The sequence below is a fragment of the Primulina huaijiensis genome, unplaced genomic scaffold (genome assembly GCF_012295235.1).
Source record: "Primulina huaijiensis isolate GDHJ02 unplaced genomic scaffold, ASM1229523v2 scaffold7443, whole genome shotgun sequence".
In the NCBI taxonomy this organism is placed as follows: Eukaryota; Viridiplantae; Streptophyta; class Magnoliopsida; order Lamiales; family Gesneriaceae; genus Primulina; species Primulina huaijiensis.
The window spans coordinates 1-834 of record NW_027361138.1 but is presented as its reverse complement, the minus strand read 5'-3'; the positions used below and the strand labels follow the sequence as shown (position 1 = coordinate 834).

The following is an 834-nucleotide window of genomic DNA, read 5'->3' as shown; positions in this document are numbered from 1 at the left end:
TGTTTGTTATTTTGTCTTTGTAGTGGTGTAGTTTGGCAAGATGATAACGTGATATTGCATGGGCACGGGTTACTGCTTTGTTTGTTTGGCAGCGAACTACGATCTGACCTTATTCATGCCTATTTCAATACTTTGAGCAATAGAAAACATAAATATGGGCATGACATATACTGCATGTCTCCCAATGTGCAGGTAAAATTTATTGATGGTAATTAAAGAATATTTTTATGAAAATGATAGTTAACAATATTTTTTAAAATTTGCATAGATTAACGTGATTCGGATGCTCGAGAAAATGAAGCAGAAGAGGGTCAAGGATAAAGATTTTTCTGAATTTACGTCACAGTTGGACGGGAGTACATTGAGCAAGTTGTCTGAACTAAAAAAAGAGGTTTTAGAACGCTATAAGCACATAATTTTCCCGATTAGTTACAGAGCACATTGGATCTTTCTCGGGTATACTCGAGGCGATCAGTATTTCACACTAAGAGATTCTCTTAGTGGTCCAGTTTACAAAGGTGCAGCCAAGAAAATTGTAAGTCGGCTACGAAAAAAAATTCTGTTTTAAACAAAAGTGCACAACACACATCTTTTATGATTTTTTGGAAAACTAATATTGATTGAAATGCTTTTTCAGGCCAAATTTATGTCTGGATATCTTTGGAATGTGAAAAATTGTGATGTTGGCAAAGGTGAAGTGATTGCGTTAAAATGTAGGCAACAAGGAAATGATTTGAATTGTGGTGTTTATGTTTGTCTATGGGGTGAATGTTTTGCTAGAGATAACCTGACATTTTGGAATGAAGAATGGAATACTTCAATGGAAGGGTATAG

At 34.9% G+C, this 834-nt stretch overlaps 1 protein-coding gene across 1 annotated transcript; it reads left to right on the top strand.

The window, feature by feature from the left end:
* Positions 1-7: 7 nt before the first annotated feature.
* On the top strand, positions 8-828 carry LOC140970540 (uncharacterized; the record flags this gene model as incomplete). The annotated part of the gene is made up of 3 exons (XM_073432325.1): positions 8-192; positions 269-535; positions 638-828. Coding segments are annotated over exons 1-3 (476 nt in total), but the record flags the coding sequence as incomplete, so codon positions are not given.
* Positions 829-834: the final 6 nt, after the last annotated feature.